The sequence below is a fragment of the Lonchura striata genome, chromosome 3, assembly GCF_050655825.1.
Source record: "Lonchura striata isolate lonStrDom1 chromosome 3, ASM5065582v1, whole genome shotgun sequence".
NCBI lineage: Eukaryota > Metazoa > Chordata > Aves > Passeriformes > Estrildidae > Lonchura > Lonchura striata.
Genome location: NC_140705.1, coordinates 42,831,377 through 42,854,745, shown reverse-complemented (window position 1 = coordinate 42,854,745; position 23,369 = coordinate 42,831,377). Strand labels below are relative to the sequence as shown.

Below are 23,369 nucleotides of genomic sequence, written 5' to 3'. Positions count from 1 at the left end.
GTAGTTTCATAACAACTATTTAAAACCCGTTTTCAGCTAGCATAAAATTAGAAGTTTGTCCACCTGAGGGTACTACCCATTAGCAGTTTTATTTGCTCTCTTAATTTTAGAGCAGAAGAACAGTATAAGAATGGTGATTGAAAATGTGTAGAGGAGGTGCCTCCATTCTATTTCATCAAGCCTTTGTCAGCATGGCAGGAGGGAACTAGAGTTGGTGTAGCTTTAATTTGAAAGGTGGTAAGAAAGAGGTGCTCTGGTGGTAGCTTTGAAACTGCTAATATTAATGCATTTTTTGAATTTGAAGTTGCAAAATGAGAAGTCAAAAAACATCTGTAAGATGGCACAGTTTTGTTCACTGGCAAAGTTCTTGACAATGACCAAGTTGTTGAAAATTGGAGATATGTATTTTAGTGGTTTTGGGGAACTTTTTCCCAGTTCATTTAATGTAACATAGTTTTGCGGTCTGTTTTAGCTTAGTTGTTCTATCAGTTTAAATAGGAATGTGTCTACTTTATAAACAAAAATCTCTTTTTCTCCTGCAAGTGGTATCTTATTTTTTTCTGCCTTTACCCAAGGAATAATAGATCAGTCTTTAAAACTCATTGTATTTATTATACCTGTGGGAGAAAAAAAATTCAACTTCTAAAAGAATCTGCTGTGTATGCACACTAGCAGATTACCTGTTAAAATTAAATTATGAATGAATCTTTATCCCTTAAAAAACCTAAACAACAAACACAAAAAATCCTTTGTGCCAAAACCAGAATAAAACACACCCTTGCCCCTCCCTGCACAGAAACAACCCAAACAGTCCCTTTCTCTCATTGAAACCTGAAACAGACTAAATGCACTACTAGTAAGAGCTATTTGTAAAGTGTTATTTGCTTTGAATGGGGTAATTTTCTTTTTTTTATATCAACTGTGTAATAGGTGAATGGTTATGGGACAATTAGATGATGCAAATATTCATGCCTTGCAACTGCTGTGTCCATGTAGCCCAACTAAAATACAGTTATAGCTTGGTTCAAATGCCTTTTGTCATGGTAATGGAGAGACTTCAAAGGGAAAAGTCAGGCTTTGTCCTGAATTTATCTTTGCTTTTTGCTGTGTATCATTTAGCCTCTTTCTGCTTTTTAGGAAAAAAAATAAAATCAGGCATAGTCAAGGTTTGACTTTATGTTATATTAAAGAATGGTGCAGATTTCCACAATCCTGTGGCTTTCTCAGTTCTCCCAGAACATGTTTGTGAGCTGGCCATTCTATTTTGCAGTAAAATAGTAGGTATTTTTTTTCCAGGCAGCTTTAAAATGGAGCTGCTCTCTGAATCTGAAAATCATCATAACCATTGATCCTTGTCTCACAGTATGTGGGATTGTGAAATCAAGGAAGCATGATCTCTGCTTTATTTACCTCAGAGTAAAATACAGAACAATCCCTCACTCAAACTAGATTTTGTCATTATATTTGTGATGCTCATCTAATGTGTGTTCAATCAAATCTCCCTTCCTTAAAGAAGCCTGAATCATAACTTTATGTACTATGTAGAAATGCATATGTAGATCTGAAATGATATATTTCTGTTTAGTAATGTTCTTCTAAGGCTTCAGAGGGGAAAAAATTGTAAATGAAGTGCACAGAAAGCAAAACAAATTGCCCAGGTTGTTTACTGACGTGTATTATGTAAATTCTGTGCTACAGGTCTTTCATCATGCGCCAGTGCTGATAGCCAAGGAAGCTTGGCTGTTCCAGGCTATTTTAAACATTTCTTGTTACACCTAAACTACAGCAACTGCTTTCTCTCATAATTAAAATGTTCAATGTAGTATTTTTGTCATGCATAAAATAAGTAATTTTTTTTAAATGTTTTTTTCAAAATAAGGTTGTACATTTTTCTTTCCTCAGCCCTGTTTTTCTCAGTAGCCTAATTTGCATAAAAACAGTTTAAGAGATGTAAAACAAGCATTTCTGATTATTGAAAACAACCAGTGTTAACATTATTTTGAATCCTGGTATTGCAAAAATTTCTGATTTCGTCTGTATTCACAGACTGACTTTTGTCTAGTGTAGTTAATCTCCTTTGGCTCCCCAAAGTAAAAAAGGTATCCTGCTTTGAAATGTTTTATACTTCATTCTCTTTTTCTGAAAGGGAGGAAAGAAAAAATGCTTTGTTGCTTTTGTGCAGGTTCAGAACACAAAAGTTTAGGTTGAAATATTTTAAAATTAAAAATCAAAGTAGTATTTTTGTAAGATTGTTCTCTTGATGGAAGTTGATAGTTGAGATGGTTTAATCGGGAGATACATTTCATGATTTTCTTATTAAAAGTCATGATTACGAAGTCAAAACATTTCTTTAAACAGAGTACCTAAATAATCTAGGAATAAATTTTGTTTTCAAGTAGAAAACTATTTTCTTGAGTAAAGAAACTTTATTAAACTTGTGTAATTTCGTCAGGGTAGATGAGACATGTTTATAGAATTTTAATTTAGCCACTTTTTTAATGCCTCCTAGGCTTCTGTGTTCTTAACAAAAGCAAAGTTCTGGTGGATTCCTTTTCTTTCAAAGAGAACGGAGCCCCCATATCTCTAAAACATGTTATAGTCTATTCCCTGGCTATGATGTAAGTTGTTTTCTGGTGTTTTTAATTTTTTAAAACTAAGGTGATTTTTCAAGGGTTTCTTAAAAAAAAATGAAATTCTTACTAAGACTAATAAACTCTGCAGGCTTTATTATGTATTATTTTAGGCTTCTAGAGATGGGGTGAAGGGGAAAGCAGGAAGCTTTTTGTCTCACAAATATTCCTTCAGAAGTTAGCTCTTTTTCCTGAGTAATGTCAGTTTGCTTAAATAGAGTATTTTTGCTTACGAACATTGGTGTGTTTATGCCCTTAATTGAGATTAATGGAAGTGGTATTAGATGTGGGCATGACAATTTAAGTTTTGTTTACTTTCTTTATCCTGGTCTGAGTCCCTGTTTTTTGACTGGTTTATGTAACAATTCAAAGACTTTGGTTTAGGAATTGTCTTAGGAAGGAAGGTGGAAGAGCAGAAGGGCCTTATTTTGGGTTGCTTCCATGTGAAAAATGCTTAGTACCTTACAGTAGAAGAGATTTGCAATGCATTGAGGACTGCATTTGTGTGTGTGAGTTTGTTTGAGCACTGTGTGGTTTTGCTGGAGTCTTATCTAAATACTGATTTCTATGTTGCAGGCTGAGTATGTCCAGCTTGTGACAGAGCTCAGAATGACAAGAGCCATTCAGCCTCAGATAAATGCCTTTTTACAAGGCTTCCATATGTTCATTCCACCATCCTTGATCCAACTTTTTGATGAATATGAACTGGTAAGCTGAAATGCCTAGGTATTTTTAAATGCTTTGTTCAGCATATTTCAGCAGCAGTGGAAATTATGTAGAAGTAAAGCTCAGTAACCACAAAATAAAGATTTTGTAGCTTTCACATTGGCTTTGTTTCCTGGGCATCTATCAGTGAGGATCTCATTATGTGTATTCCTGCTTTTTCTAGTTACTCAGGATTACCATCTTCCTGAAACTTTACATGGCATTAAATACCTTAAATTGTAATTTCAGTATGGAATCAGCATGTTGTAGCCTTTAAGTCTTTACATATTTTCCTTGAGGAGGACAGAAATCCTATAAGAGTAAGGCAATGCTGTCTATTGTCTTTACTTTTTCTGAGCCACAGAGTCAAATTCCACTAAATATTTGTTGGTGGTTTGATCGTCTGTAACCAACACATCTCAAATTTTCTCTGAAGCCATGGCGAGACTCAGAGGTTTTTTCTCTTAGGTTCTTTGGCAGTAATTTTTCTCTCTTGCTAGTGCATACTTAAATTAAACAAATCACGTGAAGTTATCTGAATTCAAGAATCTTCCTGCATTAAAATTTAGTCATGAGTTCCATAACTGAAACAACACTGTAAGCTTTCTACTTCTTAAAATATTGCTTCTTAAAATAACATAAACTCTTGAAATAGGTGGTTAGTCAGGAGGACTAATCACAATCTTTCTGCTTTTCCTGAAGGAGCTTTTGTTGTCTGGTATGCCAGAAATTGATGTGAATGACTGGTTAAAAAATACAGAATATACCAGTGGCTATGAGAGAGGAGACCAAGTTATTCAGGTAAAAATATTTGTTTGGTTGGTTTTTTGTTTCTTGTTTTTTTTAGATAATGTAGACTATTTAATCAAAAAAATGTGGGTTTGTTGTCACTCTGTGTGTGTTTGTGGAAGCTTATTTTGGCTGAAATTTGTGGAGGTTTTTTTAATACTGTATTTCTACATTACATTAATTATGTATGAAAGTGGTACAAAAAATTCCACAATTTAAGTAGCAAACTTACATATATTCCATTTATTTTTATCAGTATATTTTCAAGTACTAAAAATATTTAATAGAAAATACAAACTAACTTTTTTTTGTCATTTAGTGGTTCTGGGACGTGGTGGAAGAACTAACTCAGGAAGAGAGGGTATTACTATTACAGTTTGTTACTGGCAGGTGAGAGACTCCTCTGTAAGAACAAATACATTGTCTAGATACTCTGAAATAAGACAAGAGGCTTGAGAGATCATAAAGTATCATCTAGAAACTGTTTTGTATACTGGTTGTTCTATACGTTGATGGAAGTAGACAGAGTGTGTGTTAATACTTCTGCTGTCTCTGCTGCCTGCAAAATGATTGATTATGTATTTATTATACTTGACCACTTTGCAAGAGGCCTTTGTTGCTGTCCAGGCTGTTCTTGACAAGGCCATAGTGAATTTAAATAGCTTTATATTATTTTTTCCTGTTGCATGTTTATGTGATTCTTGTCTTTTCTAGCAATCAGCTGAGGCTGTGATATATGAGATAAGTAGGTATCACTTCAGTCAGTGTACACAGAATATCCTTCTCCTCAAGCTGAGTTGAATTTAACATTAGTGCAGTGTGTCAAGATAAGTAAAGATGTAACCTTATGGAAGACTGTCTGCTTTATGAAGGTTTGCTGTCCTAAATTCTATTTGTTCTCTAGGGAAAGGCACTTTTATTTCCCTAGTGGTTTGGGGGCAGTGAGGGAACATTTTAGCAATAAGTCCCCCTGCGAGCTGGGTGAGTTGCTGAGCTTGTGGGCACAGACATTTCACAAAGTGACACCCGAGTTGTGCAATCCAGTCGTTTCCTGGTAGCAGGCAGAGATCACAGCATCTTCTTGGTTTGATGTTCCCTTAATATTCTAGGATTAGTAGAGTAGTTGACCTTTTGTGTATAAGTTTTGTGGTTAAGCAAACATAAAATACAAATTAAGATCATCAAAACTACCTTTTATATTAAGGAATTTTACAGCCATGGATGTATCATCAAATGGCCTGGTCTCCAAATTCTGTTAGTTTCACTTGATTTATTATGAATTTCCTTGGTTTTAGGGATCATGGATGATTTAAGAAGCTAGTTGTATGCACTTTGATCTTTTTGTCCTCTGAAGAAATGATTCCTGAAGTTGTAACTGCACATGTGTGGCATGCCAACTTCTGGTCTTTCATTTTTAGTGGACTGGTCCATTTCTAAATCTAGACAACAAATAAGGATATTTAAAATGTAAGGTCATGTTTCAAATGCTTCTTAAAACATTCCAAATGATACAGAAGTGGCATTCAGTATTTTCATGGCATTTGGGATAATCTACTGGATTCTAAGAGACACTTTCTATCAAGTAAACAGTTACACTGTCTGATTAATACGTGCATCAGCATCATTTGTTTTGGTTACAAATCACCTACTGTCTTGTTCTTACCCATTTTCTTGTTAATAGGAAAGAAATTTTTGGTGTGACTTAACTCTGGTCTAGAATTTAAAAACAATCTGCTTAGGATTTTTTTCATGTATCACCTAGGAGGAACCCTTTGTTTTTTCTTCAGTGTTTAAAATGCAATAGATGTATTTTTCCATAAATATTTCACTTTTGAAAGTTACCTTGAATAGTGATATGCAGCTGGCATTTTTGCACATAAGTCCCAAGACAGTAATACTTTCTTTTAAAAGGAAGATTTAGATGCTGACTTTTCTGTGAGCCTGGTACAGTAGTTGGCCGATATCTTAAGTAAAATTTTACATTAAAAGTATACCTGATTTCAAACTATGGTGTTTTTCTGGCCTTAGTGAAGAATTTGTTTCTGTGGGTACTGGTTGGCAGGGTACATTCAAAAGTTTTTTTCCTCCATTTCCCTTTAATCTCTTCTATACATTCACTTACTTGATTTTTTGTGCTTGTGTGAAGTGGAACTATTCCTTCTTTCCAATCAAAGACTATGAAATTAATCTAGTGAATTAAATAAAATAGGTTTATGATTATGTCTTCAGTGTTTCTCTGACATCTCTAAATATTTCTTAAACGTTTTGTTTTATATTCTTCCCCCATTTTTACATCTCTTTCTCTTTTTCTCTTATGAAGTCTTGCTTTGGTAGTTTCACTGGAGATAACATTGCATTTGTCATTAATACCAATTTTGAGACATCTTTTTTGTGGCTCATGTTGGGGATCTGAAAGTTCACTTATGATGCCATTTATTCTTTCTCAGCTAACAGCTGCTTGAGGTGATACTGCCAATTCTACAAGCTTTTCTTATTTTTCCTCCTCTTAATCTGTTTGGTATTTATAATACTATTTGGCTAATTTAGTGTTAATTCTCTTCTGGGAACTTCTGATGGGGTTTTTAGTTAACAGTTGGAAGGAAGTGTTGACAGTTTGATAGATTCCAAATGATAAATTCTACTTTATTTGAATTCTACAGCTGCAAAGATTGTATAGAACTTCTTTGGGGACTGTAATTTTTGTGGAGCAACATGCTTATGCTCTTTAAAGCAAAATTCAGCATAGCTGTGAAATATGAAAGATATATGTGTCTACTGTCATATAAAAATAAGAAAACTTAAGGAAACAAGCTTAGAATCTCTTCTACCATGTTTTCATTCCAAGCAAATTTATGCAAAAATTGTCAGTGGAAAACTAGGTAGAAAAGTCACGATACAGATGTAAATGTAGAAATTTCCAAAGCTATGAAATTGTACTGTTGCTCTTGCACACAGCTATTTTGATATTTCTTGCACCTATTTGCAAGGTTTTCTTTACTATATTGGCTGGGTTTTGCTTGGAGAGAAAACTCATTCTCGGAGGCTCAAGTTGGCAGCAGTCTCTTCCTTTTAGATGTTCAAAGCTTTGACCGTGCTTTATTATTTTGACCTGTTATGTGGAAAGTATGTTAATAAGTTATATTGAAAAAAAATTTAAGTAATAGTGGACTGAAAGAAATTTTCAGCAGTTTTATTGTTGATTTGAATGTAAGATGTTTATCAGAGGGGAGAAAAAAAAGTCCTTGCAGGGGAGGCAGGGCTATATTGGAATGTGAGCCAAAATCATTGTGGTGCTGGTGGCATTGTTCCTAGTGCATTCAACTTCCTTTATCCTTTCATTATTAGTGGAGTTTGGGGTGGAAGCTGAGGTTTTTTTGGATGCAAGAGCTGTGCTAGCAAGATGTTATCTTGCAGTGTATATTAGCTTAAGTTGATATTATGAAAATATCTGAATATCTGAATTTTATTCTATTTGTTAGTTTCTAATGAAAGAGAGGGAGTCTGACCAGTGAGCTATTGTGCATTTACACCTGGAGTAATCTTTGAATAATATGTTGGAAAAAAAAAAAAGAGTAATATTAAGTGAGATTGCATTCCTGAAGATGCTAGTGATTTTTTAGTGTGTTCTAGTTTTGCCATAGTTTATCACTGGGCTATAGTGTGACTGATGTAATGGTTTTATTAGTTACTTGAAATATTTGGTCTGAAGTAGTAAATGAACAGACATGTCAAGGACACTTTTGTCATTTGTCCCACAGATAGTAATCAGAGAATAAAGTGTTTTGTGATGTAGCTTAAACTTTAAACATAAATAGACATGTTTGTCTTAACTGAGATAATGCCACAATATAAGAAGGATATAAATCTGTTAGAAAGCATCCAAAGAGGTCATGAAGATGGTGAAGGGCCTTGAGGGGAAGCTTTATGAGGAGCAGCTGAGGACACTTGGTCTGTTCAGTTTGGAGGAGACTGAGAGGAGACCTTGGAGACCTACAGCTTCCTCAGGAGGGGAAGTGGAGCAGCAGGCACTGATCTCTTCTCTGGTGACCAGAGACAGGACCCCAGGGAATGATGTGAAGCTGTGTCAGGGAGGTTTAGGTTGGATTTTAGGGAAAGGCTCTTCCCTCAGAAGGTGGTTGGGCACTAGAACAGGTTCCCCAGGGAAGTAGTCACAGCACTAGCCTGACAGAGTTCAAGAAGGGTTTGGACAATTCTCTCAGGCACATGGTGCGTGTTCCCTGAAGAGTTAGGAGTCAGATTTCAGTCCTTGTAGGTCATTTTCAGCTCAGAATATTCTGATTCTATGAACATTCTGCTCCAAAAGCTGGTTATAGAAATGTGTACTTCTTCCAGGCAGAATTATCTTAAATGTCAGTCAAACAATATGGTGCCTATTGTCAGTGGACTAATGTGCTACTCAGTCTTGTAATTACAAGTTTTAAACAATGAGAATTTTGATATCAGTAAGAAACTGAAAAGTACTTTTACTTTAGTAAAAATATTAGTAACTGTCAAATGATCCCAAGTAAGAGATATTTTCTGTCTAAAGTTTACATTTTTTTGCCTTATACCATTTTTTCAGTGCTCTTAATTTCTGTACATTTTCTCAGTTCCAGGGTGCCTCATGGTGGCTTTGCCCATATAATGGGTGGCAGTGGATTGCAAAATTTTACTATTGCTGCTGTGCCATATACTGCAAATCTTTTACCAACATCAAGCACATGGTATGTTAACTATTCTCATTAAGATATCTCAAAACCAGGGCTTTTTCAGGTCAAAACTGATTTAAACAGTTTCTTCAGTATTCACTCTCCAACATGAAAATGGTGGGTTTATCCCAAATGATGTTACATCATGTTTGCATCTCGAATTTGTCTAATCAAAGTTAGTAAAATTAATAAAGGAATATTGAAGTTAAATTACTGTATTATAACTTACTGAAGTTATAATAATTTCCTACAATATAGTCAAATGGTCAGTGGTACTATAAGTCTGCACAGGCTTGTTTTCTTCCATACATGTGATCTGTTCAAAGTTTTTAATCAGAAATCTTTGCTATTGAGTTTTTTTCTGAACTGTGGTGTCCTTATTTTTTTTTCTTTCCAGTATCAACATGCTGAAGTTACCTGAGTACCCAAGTAAAGAAATCCTGAAAGACAGGCTTCTTGTGGCATTGCACTGTGGAAGCTATGGTTACACAATGGCATAATGAAGTCTAGAAAACCCATCTGACTGTTAGTGTGCAATTTTGAGTGGCAGAAGTAATTTTGGAAACTGTCAATAGAAAAGCGTCTTGGATGCTGCAGCCAATTGGCAGTGTTGGGCTTCAGAACAGCACCATCAGCTTTCCATTATTGTGTTGTCAAGGTAGCTCTGATACCATTGTAACAAACTTCTCAGTATGCTGTATTTTCATTTTTTAAAATTACAGATCTGTATGGAAATCAGTTTACATGCTTTTCATTATTATTTCAATCTGAGAAAGTTTGTCAGAATCACTTTCCACAGTTTACATTTGATTTCCAACTATATGGTTAAATGACATTTGCATTGCAGTTTACTTTGCACTCGGATGGGATACTGCAAATGAAAAGAGTTGTACTTTATGCCTTGTTGCATGTGAAAGTGCCATTTATTTTTGCAGACCACTACAGAAAGTTCAATTGGAATATTGTACAGTAAGATAGAGCTGATGTATTTTCCATTTCTTTGCAGAAAGAAACAGAAAGAAAATTTTATAACTTTTTAGTATTCTAATGTATATAATATGTAAAGATTAGACTGTTATGACTGGAAAAAACCAACAGATTGAGTTTATCTAGTTTATATTAGAATTTACACTATATTCTACTAAATATTTGAAGTATTTGTGACTTTATAGTCAACTTGCATTTTAGAATTTGTAAATACTGTTTAAGATCTATATCCATTGTTTGAATGCCTTTACTCTCCTTGATATAATTGTATGTTCAAAAGGTATTAATTAAATTTTAATATTTTAACCAGAATCAGAATGTGACAAATTTGTGTGTTCCTGTGGGCAGAGTATTCTTTTTCTACCAGGATTTTATTAATCTTTCTATAATTTAAATTGTCATGGAATTAATATTTGAGGAGTCATTGTCAAAGTGTATGGATGGACATAAAAAAATGCACAAGAGAATAAATTGAGCTTATGAGGTTAACTGACAAAATTATGATAGTTAGAATCTCATGTCAAATATCAATATAGAATTATTTATTGCTGTTTTTTTCAGATTTTATTTATTTTAATCTAAAACATACATAACTTCTCTGGAGGAGTGAGAGAGGAATCCATGGACCATCTTGTCACAGTAATTTTCTTCTGAACTAAGCTTTAGACATGAACTTACTAGCTTCATTTCCTTTTTGGTTCTGTTTGTGCACATGTTGTATAAATGTCGGTTTAAATTCTGAGGCAGAGTCTGTGGCTGGAACATGAGGAGAATACCAGTTTTAGGTAGTGGAAAGAGCAGACACTTCTAGCAGAACAGTCCAGGGAAGGCTGCTTGGTTGTTGCTTTTAGGAAAGGGAATGAAATCTTGAAATCAGACAACAAAGCCTAACAAACGCTCTGGAAAGGAGATACGACCAAAAATAGTGCAATTGAAAAAAGCCGGAAAATTTGGAAATGGAGTGACTACAACTAAATGGACTGAGATTAAATGAGGGGCAGTGAAAAGGACCAAAACTTGCCAAAATTACTCCAAGTAAAATCCTGAAATCAGGGAAGAAACTAAAGAAATGAAATGTTAAGAAAAAAAAGGAAGAAAATAAAAATCCAAAACTAAATGAAAAAAATAATAGTGAATGGGATGAGAAGTGCCGGGAAATGGATCAAAGCTTGCCCCATTTATCCTCATTGAAATCACAAGATTTCATTCCTTTTCCTGAGAGGAAACGGGAAGGTGCTGTTCTTCTCTGGCATGCTTGAGGGATCTTAGCCTATTTGAATAGGTTAGATGGTTGAGGATGTGTGAGGTTTTAACATTTAATCCCAGTTGCTTTGGATCCTTCAGTTTAGCAAAAGTACTTTGCTCTCTTGCACAGCTGGGCTGTGCTTAGTTAGCTTGTTCTATTATTTTATTATGTGCTTCTGCAAGGTACATTTATAGAGGACAGTGTTTTGAGCAGTACAAGGTATTTGTCAGGCATTGGGCATTTGTTTTCTTCATGTAAACTGGGATTTTTGTTTTTATCTAGGGTTTTACTGTAAATAATGTTGTTCATTAACTGCTGTGCAATCTCTGCTTTTTTCCCCCCTTTTACATGTTTTATTTACAGTAATCTACAGCAGTTTCCAGGAAGCCAAAACATTGCATGCTCCTGCAGTGCTCAAAATAAGTCATACTGCAAGCTTGAGTGAAGATAAAAAAAAATTTTTTTTCTTCCCACTTCTGTATTACACTTTACGTGACAACAAGCTGAGTTTGGTCTCAAACAGTTCACCTAACATGCTAGGCAGCTGGTTTTGAAATGTGAAGGAGAGCAGAATTTTAATGTTCTCAGTTTCCTATGACAGATCTCCCTGTTACAGCCTCACAACGGTAAAGCAAATTATTCTTGTTGCCTCTGTGCACCACATTAGTGATGTCCCTTATGATGTATATTGTAGGATTTCTTGTAATGTTTGCACTACTTACCCCCTAACCCATTAGAATGAAATTCCTCTGAAATCCTCCAGTAATAAGAAAGCATGACATAAATATGTAGATAATGGGAAGAGAGCTGTTGATACTGGACTCTTGGTTTTACATCAACCTTGCCATTTATTTTAAACAGGGTTTTTTCCTGCTGGAACTGAGCAGTGCTGTTGACTGCAGCTGACCATATGAAGTTAGCAGGATTTAATTACTGCATTGAAAGACTGTTTTTTAGGACACCTGTGCTGTATTAGCAACAGGGTATGAAAAGCTTGTTGAGAAACTATAACTTAATATAGCTTATAGTTTAGAATGGTTAATTGGTTTATATTTGTTCTCTCCCACTGTGCCAGAACAAGGCAGGGTGAGTATTTTATCTTGGAAAGAACAGAACAGATGTCTTGTCAGATCATAGATCATGAGTACTCATTAGCTTTTATTATCTTTATGAAATGTTAGATAGCAAAGCCTAGTTTTTGATGCTTGAAAATGTACTGTGCATCTAATGTTGCAAAACCATTAAAACCATAAACTGTGAAATGCAGCTTAATGACTTCTACTGTATGTTTCGTAGTCAAATAAGATTGAAAATGGAATGAGAGGAAGATGGTGGTTGGCCCGAATTTTCCAGATACTTGGAGATTTTCACGTGCACAGTAGAAAAAAATGTTAGGATCATCTGTGCTTTAGAAATTATGGGCAAGTCAGTAGTTTATGCAGCTATTATTATTACTGAATTTTTAGCATGTCTGTAGAAGAGCATTTGTCTAGTTAAGAAGTAAATTCAGCGAACTACTAAACTAATGCTGAGAACCAAAGCTTTAAATCAACTAGATTAAATCTCCTCAGGGATTCTGGAGTTGTAAAGATAAGTAATTTTCAAGTCAGAACATCTGTTTTTATCCAGACTTACTATAGATAATAATACAGACAAGAGACAAGATAGGCAAGAGACTGTGATCCATGTTTTATAGACACACTTGTCAATTCAACAGTATTTTGCACTCTAAGAACACTAACAGAGTTAATGTACTTCTGTGGGGCTCGCTGCTGTTTAGAGGCAGTAGGAATCACACCACATAAAGAAACCTAGTGTAAGGTTACTGACCTAGGTTAATTACTAGCTAGTTTCATTTGAAAATAGCTCTGTGCAGTTAGGTAGATTGAAACATTTCGTATTATGTGTGTAAAGTAGTATTTCTAGTTTCAGTTTTAAAAATCTGTGTGTAATTCAAACTAATATAATAGTAAAAATTAAATTCATATAGACTGCACCTTTAGTTTGGATTTAAAAATGGCATTATTGTATGTCTTCCCATAAATGGTATATAATTTAGTTGGAGAACATTGTTTTTGAAATGCTCACTTAATATGTTTGAAATGCTACAAGTTAGCCTCCAAACAGCACTAAGAAGGGCTGCAGTGGTCCACTGAAATATTTCTTCTGAAATCAATGTCATTTGTGTGTCAATCATTTGTGTGTTAAAAAGTCTTTCGTCAGAAACACTTTGGTCTCCTTATATAAAGGAGATTACAGATTGATAGACTTTCTCTTATATTGATAGATTTTCTCTTATATCAGAGCCCTCCCAGATTTTTCCTGATCTTTTTCTCTGAATGTAATGTATAACCATTGACAGGAATAGCAAATAATATCCCTACATTTGTGTCAGTTTTTCCCATGGGAAGTTGTTTTTAAAAAAATAAAATACACTAATATGATTGGAAACTGGTTAATGCCAAAAGAGAAGTTGAGGAGGAGTACAAGCACTATGAATGGAAGTGTCCCTGAGCTCACTGTTTGCAGCTGCATATATTTGTTGCATTAAGTGTTTGTGACATTCTGTGCCAAGAGTTCAACTATTCCGTTTCATACAATGCCAAGTGATTCATTGGGATTATTAGGATACTCCTGGGATAGCGTCGCCATACTGATTGCCTCTGACATACCAGTTTGCTTAGATTAAAAAGCAATTGTTGCTGTCTAGTCAAATTTATAACCCCTGGTAAAAGGAAACTGAACCCTAGTGCTGTCCAGTATATAAAAACACCTTCGGTCTATAAATTACTTGGATTGGAAAGAGAACTGAATACTTGAAGAATGATACTAGTTAACATGCATAGGGCAAAGATTTCACAGGTATCTAATAGCTTTTCTTTGCTGGTACGTTTATTCTGATATATTTAGATCAATGTATAAGCAGTATTTTAGATTAATTTTTCTAATTGCTGTCATTATTTCTACAAAGTGATGCAGCTATTGATTGGTATTTGGATGCCAATATGGCTTTCTGGTGTATGTCAGCTAAAAATGGGATTGTACTATAGGGAATCTAAATTTTGTGGTAGATTAGGTCTGGAGAGGTGGCCTGGAGACAGCTAGTGTGCTTTATTCCTGATTTGTGGGATGTATTAGTGATGCTCTTAGATGTAGGACCATAAGCAAGAAAAAAGAGGAAATAAATGGTAGAGGCACACTTCTGAAAGTGACGAGTATTTCCAGGAAAGAGGTGGGTCATGTCCAGAGTATAAATGTGGAATAACAGGGATGTTTTGAGAACAGATACATCATTCAGCTGGCAGATGGGAATAGTGCCTGGGCCTCATAGAAATATCCTTTTTTCTTCCCTGCCTGGTCTGAAGGCTGCAGTCTGCTGCCACTGAGATTGGGAAGACTGGTTTGGCTTAGCCAGGAGGGTTGCTGGAGCATGGTGGATTTTCTTTATATTTGATGCTAGCTCAGAATGAGCCTACTGCTGACTTGTTATTTTGGTATATCCCCCCCATCCCACGCCTTAAGGTAGATCTTTTGACAATGTTTGCTAGAGCAAGTTAAGGTTTTACTGAAAGGGCACCATTTTAAATTTTATGTGAAAAGGGACTCCCTTCTATGCAGGCGAGATGCTCCCCATTAAGCACAGTGGCATGAATAACTGCTGAAATGTGTCTCCAGTATAGGAAAATTCTAAATGTGAACTCCATGGACAGGCCACATGGAGGTTAATAGTCATATCTGTGCTTTTGATTCATAGCACTTTGGCATCATTTTAAAATACACCTTAATTATGTTGTGTTTTTGAAATAGTCTGTGTGTCTTTGTTTAGGTTGTGGTTCTTTGTGGAAGTGTTTTTATTTTAGTGGATTTAGAATCTCCATCTTCAGTTTTGACTGGATTGTGGCAATTTAAAAACTCTTAAACCAGGCAAATGTACTTTCAGTTCTTGCTATTCATTAGTTTCTGTGTATTGTGTGACAATTTCCTGTGTCTTCACTGGTAATGCTACCAGAGGAATGGACTGAAATAATGAAATGTATGAGTGAACAACTGTGATAAACTTCAATGTAAAGCTATACTTTCTATAAGGTGTATTAATACTTTGGTTTAAACTGTCTAAAAGTCCAACAGAGCTCACAGCAATATGCACTTGGGGTGTGTGTGTGTGTGTGTGTAAATGCCTGAATAAAAGGTTTTCTTACTGTCTTTTACATAAAAAAAAATATACCTTTGACCGTGTCTTGCCCTGCTGGCCTGAAGGTTTTGTTTCTGCTTGTCTCTCTGTCTTGTTTCCGGTACCAAACTTCTCAGTTACTCAGTCTTGACTGGTTTGATGTGAGTTCAACAGGGGCTTTGGCTCTGTCATGTGTCTTTGTAGTTAACAGACAGCAAAGTTCAGTGGACAGGCAGATGACAGGGAGACTGCTGTGGCTCATGTTTGGTGTCTGCATCTGCCACTGACCCCCTTTGTAACCTCGCTGAATCCCTTCATGTCTCTGTACGTAGTCTGTGCTACTGCAGTGAGACTGTAAACTTCTGAGGGAAGGGGACAACCTCTGTGTGTCTGTGTGATGCCATGCAGAGTGATGAGTTTGGCAGGGATATGTGGAAGTAGCCAGACACAGTTGTCAGTGTTTTTACCCAGGGTTTAGTGCTGTTCCTTAGGGACTGCCCTAGAGTGGGGTCTCAGGAGTGTACTTGCTCTTCTGTCTCACCCATCCTGCTGAGCTCTTCTGGCAGCTGGAGCAAACTGGAGCAGATGGCAGTTGTAAACTTGTGCTTAAGAAACCTCAGTATCTTGAAAATGCTGTTTAGTGCTCGCCTGTCACAAATTTTGAAAATGGTAACAGAAGAGCTTGGTATCAACCAAATTCTCTCCAAGGCTTGCTTCTGGTTCGGTGTCTTGTCCTCCCCTGACACCATGACTCTAATGCTTGGTAAAGTGCGAGGGAATATGTTCATTCCTATGGTCTGTCTGGAAAGCAGTCATGTCTAGTAACCAGTGAATTGGTGGGGATATTCCACACAAGTGTGACTCAGGTGCTTTAACTTGCCCTAGAAGCACCGTCTTGTCAAAAGCCTTTGTAGCCCAGATGCTGGAGGTGTTTACACCCAGACATTGATGGTCTGGATGGAGAGATGCTTCTGATAAGGTGGGAAATCCCCATGGTTTAATGCTGATTCCTTAACTTTCAGATAAATAAGGATCTAAGTGTTGCTTTCCAGTTTGTGACAAAGTTGAAAAGTTGCTTTTAAGCAGTAGGAGTTATCCTATGGCATATCTTACCTTCTCCTTAAAGCAGAAGTGAATTTAATTTTCAGAAGCCTTGATGGTGAGTGTCATGCTCATCTTATTTGGGTCTGTTTCTATATCCATTCAACATCACCTGGCAACTTCTGTCCCAAGATTAACCACCTAAAGTTGAACTCATCGATACAAGATGGACTTTTGGGATCCTACCTTTTTTCTATACGTACAAGCTCTCACTAGTGCAATCTAATCTGGACCTTCAATGTGTATTTGCAATGGATATGATTTTTGGTTTAATAAAATAAATACTGCACTTGTATAATTTTAAGATAAGCAGTTACATACATGAAATGACTTTAGGTCTGTGTTTGAAGTGGGCACTTAAAGAAAAACATCAGTAATTTGGGGAACAAGGGTGGGCAGTTCCACGTTTTTTCTAGAAATGCACTGGTCTCTTAATCCAAAGTGCTATCCTCCCAACTCTACAGAGATGCAACTTTTTAAAAAAATACCTTATTTTTCCTATGACTCTGGAATATTAGATCTTTCAGTTTTATGCAATTACCCTCCCCTTCAGACAAATCAAACTTCGCAGCATCAGGAAGGCTTCTGAGCAGGCTGGAAGGCAGTATAGAAAGCTGTAAACCAGCAAAGAATCTGATCTGCAGGGTCTGAAGGTCTCTAATTTTGAAGGTGACACATAATTATGTGGTGATTTATGCCAAGCAACAACTCCTACCATCCCTCAAAAAATGAGTACCAAGTATTTAAAATATTTCCACTGATTTTGCTGCCTTAGGACAGCTATTTACTCTCATCCTGGACCATAAAGCCGTGCTAGTTCTGTATGTCTGAACCTGCTTAAGTAAGGGAACTTAATTATTTCGACATTTTTGTCTGATTTCAATCTTTGTAGGATACCAGGTCTTCTAGCTGCCAAAGGCCAAACTAAATATGGGATATCCTGTTCATCAGACTCATGTAAATTGGTGGGTAAGGGAAGGTCTTTATTCAGAAACCTTTGCTGAGATTCCAAAGACTTAACTTTTGGGCAAAATCATAATTGTTATCAATGACTTGTTTAAGAAAATGATCTCTTGCTTGTAAATTGGTTTAAGTTGCTGGAATGAGAGGATCATACAATATGTCTCTAATGAATACTATTTAATTAAAAGTTAATTAGTCCAATTCCTCTTTCTCCAATGAATTTAGTGTTTGTATGTCAGCCTTTTTTTCATAGGCATCTGTCTATAGGAGTTGTGAACTTGACCTTTGAATAATCTACCTGGAAATTTCCTCCCATTTTTGATTTCTTTTTATTGCCAAAGTGCTAGGTTGACATTCTGAGCTGTGATTTATCCAAATCTTTACTGAATTCAGGTAATACAAATGAGGACATTTACCTTTAAAGGAGCGTTTTACTCTCTTTAGATTCTCCATATATAAGACCACCTTGAAAGACGAAAGTTAGCATCTGCCTACTACATATTTTCATATGTAATCTTGAGGAGTTCTTAAAATTCAGAATTTTGGAGGAGCATGTGTTTCTGCTTATGTTGTCCTAAGACCATATTTCCTCTTTATTGCTGGATCTCAGCTGTGGCAGGAAGACGGATCAGCAGTCTCCAGAGAAAACATCAATGTCTTGATAAGACATTTCTTCTGCTACTTATCACAGGGTACGTAGGGTAAACTGGGGAAGTTTCCATGGAAATATGATGTGCACAGGCTGCTGAATACATCATCTCTTTGTTTCAGAGCTTGGGCTGCAAACATCAGTCAAATGTGTCAGCAAAACAGCTTTACTTAAAAGAGGATAAAATTAATGTCTTGAGGGAGAAGCCTGATGGGCAAACTGTTGAGGCCCCTTTGGATGCATTGACAAGAACAGGCTCCTTCCATTTCTAATTGTTTACAGGAACTGCAGGAGGGCTGCTGCAATGCTCACCTGAGGCTTGCCAGCTCTGGGTTGTGCTCCACCTTTCTCTCCAGCCTTGATGTCTGTAGCTGCCTTTCTGTTGCCTCTTTTCTTTCCTTCCTCTCTCATCTTTCCCTGTTTTTCTGTGGACAGGGAGAGTTATCCTTCCATTTGTCGCAAAGAAAGCAAGTAAAAAAAAAAAAAAAAAAGATCTCTGTGTTGTGGAAACATTTTAGCTATATTTTTTTACTCTGCATCAAATCTTAGTTCATGGCACCAGAAGAACCAGAAATCGGAGATGTGGTCCCCCATAGCCCCCTCAGCTGGCTCCTATTTCTTGTTTTGTGTGGATGAAGCTGCTCTCCCTGCGCATACGCCAAGCACATGCCTCTGCCAGCCTTGAAAAATGTAAACCATAAATTCTGCTTTAGCAGTCATAGCTATTTCCAGTTTTCATTAGCAGCTCTAATTATTAGGACAGATGCTTTAAAGGTTGGCACATATTAGAAAATGTAGTGAGGTAGATCATGGTGATGTTGGAGGAGACTCTTGAGACCCTTATCATAGGAGTGAAAACAGGAAATTTTAGTCCAAGTCAACTCTGAACAGTTAATGAAAGTTAGCTAAAATTAACCTGAGGCAGTAGTCACTTTAAAATGCTTCTTGCTCCAATCTTGCTGTGCTCCTGGTGGTATTCAATGCTTACACCATGTGTCCCAGCTGAGCTTAGAAGTTAACACTATCCTTCCCACCCCACCCACAGCCTCCCCCAAAGAAACAGATTTGTAGTAAGTGTTCTGACTTTAATTTTTGTGAGAAAAATCTAAGTCCTACAGAGAGAGAATAAATCTGTAGCAAGCATGGGTGATTTTTTTTGGTTTGGTGTTCTTGTGTTAATTTTTTTTTGATGTAAATTTCATCTAAGTGAAATGAAATCCATCTTACCTCAAACCTGATAAGTCAAGGTGATTCTTTGTGCTACCTGGATTTCAGTTAGACTTCAAACTTGATATAAATTGAGTGGTGATGCCCTGATCCTGTGGCCTTGAACACTCTGCCTAATGCAAATCCTAATATGCTATGTGTAATAGTTCTCTGTATATACTGCTGTGTGACCATGCAGGCAGTACTTCTGATAATAAGCACTGACCAATGTTGTTTGTTGCACTTGGTGAGATGGTAAGAGAAGATAAGATTCAAATAAGCCAATGGGACAGGTCTATCTAAACCTTAAGTGACTGTGGGGCTCTTCTCGGAAAGCAAAGGCCATAAAATTTATCAAGGCTGCAGTTACATTCAGGTGCCTCCTACCACTACCCACCCTGCAACTCTATTGTTGGCCATAAAATTAAGTTATTTTGTCACCTATGATTATTAATTTTAACTTAAACATAGTAAATTTAATGCAGAGATATTTACTTTAAATTTGTCTCCCATGAAAAAAAGGGGCACTAACTTTGCAGACTTATGTAAAGAGTATCTCTTTCTGTTAAAAATAATGGAAACTGCAGGTTAGGACATCTTGTAGAGTGAGTGTATATACTAAGAATCAATAAGTGTTTTATTAGTGTCTGGACATTGTTTGACTATAAAGGAATTTTTTTTTTTTAATCCAATTGCTGTAAAAAGATAAAAATGTTAACCATCTGCTTCACTTTCATTTAAAATCTTGTGCTTAATTTATTCTTTGTAGGTAACCAATTTCTGTTATTTTGCTGTAATGTTGGGCTTGCAAGAAAGTGGCTTTAAATTATAGCTTTTATTTATTCAAATGTATTGTTGGCATCATAGGTTTACAGTTCCTATTAGAAGTTTGAAAAATATTTCTTGCTACTCTGAAAGAGAACAAAATTCAATTTAGAAGTATAATTTCCTGCCACTAAGACTCTCCATAACTTGGGAGAGATTAATAGAGCCTTATGACAGAGACTTGATTTAAAGCAGGAGATTAACACTGCTTTATCAGCCCATACCACAAGTGAATTAGCTCAAGAAATCTGTTTGATGTTGCTGAGTTGTCTGTTAGAAAAAGGTCTCTGGATATTTATTAGATCACTGCTCAGTACTTGCTATAGGTTTGTCTATCTGGCAACACAGGAACAAGCTTCACACCAGCCATGCTTATTTTACAGTAGCATGTTTAATATTATTCTTTTTTATCCCACAGGAAGCTGGAGTGCTTTGGAGGTTAGCTATTGGCTCAGGGGGATAATCTCTAATAAACTAAGTTAAAATTATCAAACAGAATTACAGTGATGTTCTGATTTCATTGATACTGAGGACAAAAAAAAAATCCTTAAGCTGTACTTTAAGTGGAAGGGTTATTTCCCTATACTTGTAATTTTTCTTTTCTTTTTTTTAATGAGCAAAATAAGCCTCATTTCCTGTCCTACATATAGACGTGTTTATCTTTGAAGCATATTAAAGGTGTTCAGAAGTTGGGCCTGACAGGCTGGTAGATATATGCATGTACACAACTAAGAGAGGAAGCTGGGAGCTAATGTGCCAGGGCTGCAGCTGATGGCTGCTCCATGTTGTTGGCATTCCAGCTCTTCTTCTGATGTAAATTATATCAGCACCAAATGAGGCGGGGGGGGGAAAAAGTCTGTAGCACTCAATCCATTTCTGTCATTTGGCAGCTGTGCTCTATATCTGAGGATACAGACATCAAATTATCTGGTAGTCCTTAAGATCCTGTATGCTTTATTTGAAGTAAAGGAGAAATTGTGTCAGGTGCATAAATAAATATAATGTATGAGCCTGTGTGCATGCACAAGATATGCATGTATGCACACAAATGCTTTTCGTCCAGTACCTTTCAATTCTCTTGGAAAAATGTCTGAAGCAGCTGTTCTTGTAAGTTCAGCTAGTCCAAAAATCTGCATGATTTTGTGTAACTTTGTTTTTTATTTATACTAGATTTGTAGAATCCAGGATTTTATTTCTAAAGCTTTTTCTTCTAATAGTTTTTTGCCATGCTGGCTATGCAAATGAGTCTGCAGAATTGTCCTTCTAACATATAGATTGGATGATTGTCACAATTATATGATTTTAACACCAAGCTTGTGTTTGTTGCCCACAATAAGGTGATATATAGAGGTACATTCTCAAATGCTGCACTGCAGAGGTAAATGCAAAGCATAGCATTTTGTATGCACTATGTATGCAATGTCAAATTCTTTAGAAGTGCCTTTTCTGGGTATCTCAAATGTTTCTTTGGTACAGATAAGAATTAACAAGGCTGGTAAGGTGTGTAAATTTTGCTGGTGTGAATATCTGCATTTCATAAAGCCAAAAGAGTGTACTTGGGCGTGCAGACAGAAGTGTGGGTGGGAGAGCAGCATTTATGTGCAAACAACTTGGAGCCTGTTTGTGAGACTTGTCTCACAAAAGAGGGAAGGGGAAAGTCCTCTCTGCATCCAGGCAGGAGCAGTGGGCTTTGCCCCATGCCTGCAGCATGGGTGTGAAGTTCTGCCCATCACAGTGAAGTACCAAACCAGTATCATAATCTACAGCCTGGGGGCTGGGACAGCAGCTGATTAAAAGAGCCTGACTCAGCAATAGAAGACAGCTAAAAGAAGCTAGAAAAGAATTACTGGGTGTAAGCAAATGATCAGAGACATAAGACCTGAACAATAAAGGACAGGTACCTGAGAAAATATTGTCCTTCTTTATTTTCACTTTAGGATTTCTCCAAACTTTCTGATTCGCTTCAGCAAAGGCTTGAACTATCTTCATAAGCTTGGTTGAAGTAGGCTACAGTCTCTGAATACTGCAAGGAGCAGATGACACATATGCCCATCTTGACAAGGTTTCCACATCTGATTTTCTTGGTGAGCTCAGTCACTGTCACAGAACTCACACACAGCCAGGTTTACCCCATGTAAAGGGCAAAGAGACAAAGCCCTAGTGCCCTGGGGAAGTTGCAGTCAGTGGAGGTGTTTCCTTGTGAACTCCCGAGGTTTCCTCTCTGCTCCGTTCCGAGGGGCTTCCCTTCCCCTGTGTGCCATCACGGAAAGCAGTCGCCATCTGGTCCAAAGTGTTTGTAAAGTTCATCACTGTAATAAATGTCATTCTACAGGAATATAAACAGGCTGTTGCTCTGCTGCATTACTGGGGTATTCACACCAGTATGCCAAAAACTTGGAATTTATTAATGCGAGTAAAATTAAACGGGATATTTTCCAGCAGAAATTGCCTTGGCAGAATACTGGCTGTGATGCTGTTGGGGACACCTCCGACTTGCTATGGTGCTCACTGAGCCATTTTTTTGCTTGTAGGCAGAATCAAGAAACTGCCTGCTTTATACTAGTTTCAATCTGAATGTAGAGGTCTATGCCTATGTTCTCTTTTGACTTCTTGTATAAGAGACCACAAGATATGTGGGATTTTTTCAGGAGTTAACTATTTATTAACTATTAAAATGCATTTTCCAGAAAGACTGTTGGCAAAGAGAATTTAAGATCTGGAGATTCTGCCTTTTTCTTTACAAATGTGTTTTAATAGCAGACACACTGTATTAGAATCTTACATATAATACAACTTAGCTATAACTTAAATTTACTTAACTTCAACTGATGTTGGAATCTTGACCATTCAATCCTTCTGTAAGGTGTGCTTTCCATGTCCATGGCACTTGGACACCATGGCCAAAATCTTTCTTGCTTCTAATTAAATCTTGAGACTTTTAAATAATTTGAACTCTGGGCTCAGTATTGTGGAATCTGGGGCGGGAGCGCGGCAGAATACTCTTCAGTACTGGGGAGGCGTATCAGTTTCCAAGTTTTCAGTTGTATATCCCTTCCTATCTGTCCCATAACAGTCTCCTCAGACTTTATTTCACAATTTGCAGTTTATCTGGGTTTGGGTTTTCTCATTTTTTGTTTTCAGACTATGGACATGGGAGTTATAGCTAGTGTCTGATTGAATTTATGCAATCCATATATAGGAAGCTTTTAACTTACTATTCCAATTTTTAAATACCCAAGAACTGTGATAACATTGATATGAATATAGATAAACAGAAATTCCAATGAGAAGCATGAAAAGAGGAAAATTTATTTACTTATTTTCTCTAAAGCCAGACTCTCAATCAAGTGTTTGTGCAGGTACATACACAGCATGGAAAAAAGAAAGA

General features: G+C 36.5%; 1 protein-coding gene across 5 annotated transcripts in view; it reads left to right on the top strand.

The window, feature by feature from the left end:
- The window catches only part of HACE1 (HECT domain and ankyrin repeat containing E3 ubiquitin protein ligase 1), a 47,691-nt gene extending 37,559 nt beyond the window's left edge, over positions 1 to 10,132 (top strand). For 4 of the 5 annotated variants that reach the window (XM_021553835.3, XM_021553833.3, XM_085574928.1 and 1 more), the window contains exons 20-24: positions 3,207 to 3,338; positions 4,038 to 4,136; positions 4,444 to 4,514; positions 8,735 to 8,848; positions 9,231 to 10,132. In XM_021553835.3, the coding sequence (XP_021409510.1) occupies positions 3,207 to 3,338; positions 4,038 to 4,136; positions 4,444 to 4,514; positions 8,735 to 8,848; positions 9,231 to 9,333 (519 nt within the window). In that variant the 3' untranslated portion in view covers positions 9,334 to 10,132. The remainder of the gene's footprint in view (positions 1 to 3,206; positions 3,339 to 4,037; positions 4,137 to 4,443; positions 4,515 to 8,734; positions 8,849 to 9,230) is intronic. The other variant, XM_085574925.1, reaches the window with a different exon arrangement.
- Positions 10,133 to 23,369: the final 13,237 nt, after the last annotated feature.